The sequence below is a fragment of the Gobio gobio genome (genome assembly GCF_949357685.1).
Source record: "Gobio gobio genome assembly, chromosome: 3".
Classification (NCBI taxonomy): domain Eukaryota; kingdom Metazoa; phylum Chordata; class Actinopteri; order Cypriniformes; family Gobionidae; genus Gobio; species Gobio gobio.
Genome location: NC_137099.1, coordinates 64,006,155 through 64,009,713, shown reverse-complemented (window position 1 = coordinate 64,009,713; position 3,559 = coordinate 64,006,155). Strand labels below are relative to the sequence as shown.

Below are 3,559 nucleotides of genomic sequence, written 5' to 3'. Positions count from 1 at the left end.
ACTATCAGAGGAAAATTAAGATGGTACCACATGTCCCAGTGTAAACCATTCAAGGGTTCAGTGAATTAATTATGATCTTCTTCCTTCTCAGGACAATCACTGCAATTCCATGGAGGCCGGACGCCCGGGAAATATCCGGACCAGCCTGCATCGAATTAGGACAACGCATCACACTCACACACACCTTAGGATGCGAGAGATGGGTATGGAAATACATTAAGGGGCCATTCACATCTTACACTCCAATTACATACAAAGAAGTAGTCACATGGCCCCCCGGATTAGCACCGGAACAAAATTGCGTCACAAAAATCTGCTGTAACGCGGGTTCTACCCATCTCCCATACCAAAACCTCACTAGCTACGCACAAGCACCAAAAATGCACCATAACCAGACGACCTGGGATCAATTTAAAGAATACCCAGATTCAAAAGTTGGTGGGATGGATGTATTTTATACGACAAACAATTATGGCACAGATCCCAGAAAATGTTATTCCATTACTGATCTAGAACCAGCAAGATATAGGTGCACACACAGAACAACACATAATGATACACATTTGAAGTTAACTGAACTTCTTTTTGATCTAATCAAGACACCGAGTAATATTGTAAAAACTTTTGTTTGGACCGGTCGGAAAGAAGGAACATATTGTGTGGGAAAATGTGAGGCAAATATGGACAATTTTACAAGCCCTCACAATTGTTCATGGACTTTAAACCATTGCTTTAATTTGACTACCTGTGGATACAGGAAACCCACACAGTGTCCAAAATTACATCCCACTCCTCCTGGTGGTCTGATCAAAGGAAATGTAAATAAGACGTTGCTTCATGATGTAAATCTTGTAATAACACATGTGACGTATAACATCTCTAATATTTTGTCTGCCTATGTAGAACACTGTAATGTTGATGACAAAACATACACATGGCTACAGTCACGCATCGATGATTTAGTTTCTGATTACAAAACTAGACTTGCAGTCCAAATTCCACCTGCTCGCACTAAACGAGATCTTTTTGGAAATATAGCAGGCCTTTTTGGTTCAGTCAATTCTATATCCAACACTTACAAAATAGCAGGTCAATCTCAATTTTCAACATGGTTGGAAAATCAGGTGGCCACTGGTTTTCAACACATCACTAATAGTAATGAGAATATTATCAAAGCTGTCCGATCTGAAGCGCAGGCGCTTCTGACGACCAGCCAGACAATTTTCAATCAGACCCGTACCATCGAGCATGACTTAGCCTGTAGGTTGTATGCACAAGATTTATTTACTGCAGCAAGACAAGAAATTTTAGATCTTCGTCTCCTTAAGACACCTAGACATGTTTTGAATGATCTTATTGAAATTTTAGATTTGCATAGATGGCTTGCATCAGAGAAAATGAAAAATATTAAGTACTCTGAATTATTATCGACACTAATGATGTATACTGGTACTGAATGTATTGGCTGTATTGGGTTCTTTGCCACTTTCCCTTTAATTCACCCAGATCAGGTTTACCTAGAGTCCACTACCATACGCTCTATTGGCGTTGTAGTGAAGGACCAAATTATTAAATGGGACCATCTGACGGGGTATATGACTTTGAAAGGCACTGAAACTTTGTTTACCACTCGCACCTGTTGTCATGAAACATCTAGTTACATTATTTGCACTTGCAACACTTTACAACCATTTTCTCCTAAAGACTCTAAGCTTGTTAATGTCCAGTCATTGCATGGGCATTCTGATGCTGTTCAAGTGTCTCACACACAGTGGTGTGTCGTTAGTGAGATGAATTCCTTCACCTACGGAGGTCTGACCTGCCCTGCGAACCACACTTTCTGTTTAGAAGTGAAAGAGGACTTTTCAATGGGTCAGATAAACATCCTGGGAAGGATACCAATGGACACAAACGTTTCCCCCTGGTGGGAGGACACTTTTTATGAACAAAGCACACAAGATTTGGTCAACACAATGGACTTGGTACAAGAACTGCTTTCACAGACGGAATATCATCTCAACCAAGCACAAGTAGAGGCAAATCTGGCAAAAAAGACTGCAGAGATCCTGTCCAGTTCCTCTACCCGCTCTGCGCGGGAGGCCTACACCTGGTGGGACTGGATGTTCCGTGGATGTGCCATCGCCAGTGTGCTCATCTTCATATTCACCCTCTGCCAGTGCTGTTACTTCCGATGTCTTCTTCGAGCGATGCGCACTTCAACCAACGTGGCCATCGCACTCAGCCCCTTACAGGTGCCAGCCCTACGAAAAGTGCATCTATAAAGAAAACGTCAAGAAATCCCTGGAAGTGGCCCTTTGGGGACTGCTCTGAATCTGCCCCAATGGACCAAGGGCGGTCTGTAAGAATGGATTTCACCTGAGAATGAACTCAAGAGATCTAAGGTGCAATAAGACAATAAAACTTCACTCATCTGAAGAGGAGATCTACAAGAGAAAGCAGGGCCCACCTGTTTCAACCTTATCTCCCCTCCCTGCTGAGTCCTGACCCTTTTCACCCTCCCTTTCTCAGGGCTCACACAAGCATGCAAATCTCACAGATACTGCAGACTCTTTCATGGTCAATATAAATACTTTTGATGCGAGTGGTAACGAGGTTTCAGTCCCACATCAGTAGAACCGGTTCAAATAAAGAAAACAATGCTTGTTCTCCGGGTGTGGGAGATGCTCATAGAGATCTTTTGATAAACATTTGCTGTCATCCCCTTCAGATAGGTGTGACCCTTTGGGCACGAGAAAAGTTCAACCCAAAAGCTTCATAAATATTTGGGTGCTGAATGTTTATTGTTCTTTTGTTCTGGGTGAGTATTTAAGGGGAATTGGCAAACCACTCAAGGAAGCATCTGTAACCAGAACTTCCCACACTGTTGCTGTGTGTCTCTATTGCCAGGTATGCAACTATTCTTATATTATTTTATAATTGGGTTTTCTATTATATGCTGATCAAGTTGTGTATGATGGATTATGTTTAATTCCTTAATTTGACATTTTTGCCTGGTTAAAATAAAACTTTCATCTTGATTTATCTTGTATGGTTCCGAAATCGTTATTCTAGTATGGATCGATGTAGAGTCCTTTATTACCGCAAAATCTAGGGTTATGATAGATCACACCGATGACGCCACGACTGAAGCATGGAGCGCAGCGTGCGCGATATTCCGATTTCTGACTATCGCTGGGTTAGCACGTTGTAGTCCGTGAATATTACTAAAATTACACTTTTTGTTGAGTGAGCATGTGCAACCACTTAAAGGTAAAATATTCACCCTGCACCCTCTGACTAATCACAGAAGTAACCGTTTTGTGTCCGTGAGCGCGCGAACCGGACGCGTCTGTCTCTCTGCGATTTAGGGTCTCTCGATGAATGAATATAAAAACTAGGAAGATATAAGGATAATCAACGATCTAAATTAAATCACACTTAATCATATGATCCGCAAATGTAACTGGTTTGATGAAATCACGTATATAATTGGAGTCAGATTAAATCATTCATGGAGTCAGATAATAAAGTTGGATCTTCACATTTTAATATCTTAAAG

The 3,559-nt window shown here is 41.4% G+C and overlaps 1 protein-coding gene across 1 annotated transcript; it reads left to right on the top strand.

Moving 5' to 3' along the window:
* Window positions 1-680: 680 nt before the first annotated feature.
* On the top strand, window positions 681-2,282 carry LOC307124236 (uncharacterized protein; the record flags this gene model as incomplete). Its single annotated transcript, XM_079813284.1, has 1 exon — window positions 681-2,282. The coding sequence occupies one exon, from the start codon at window positions 681-683 to the stop codon at window positions 2,280-2,282; it is 1,602 nt and encodes a 533-aa protein (XP_079669410.1).
* Between the last annotated feature and the right edge of the window lie 1,277 nt (window positions 2,283-3,559).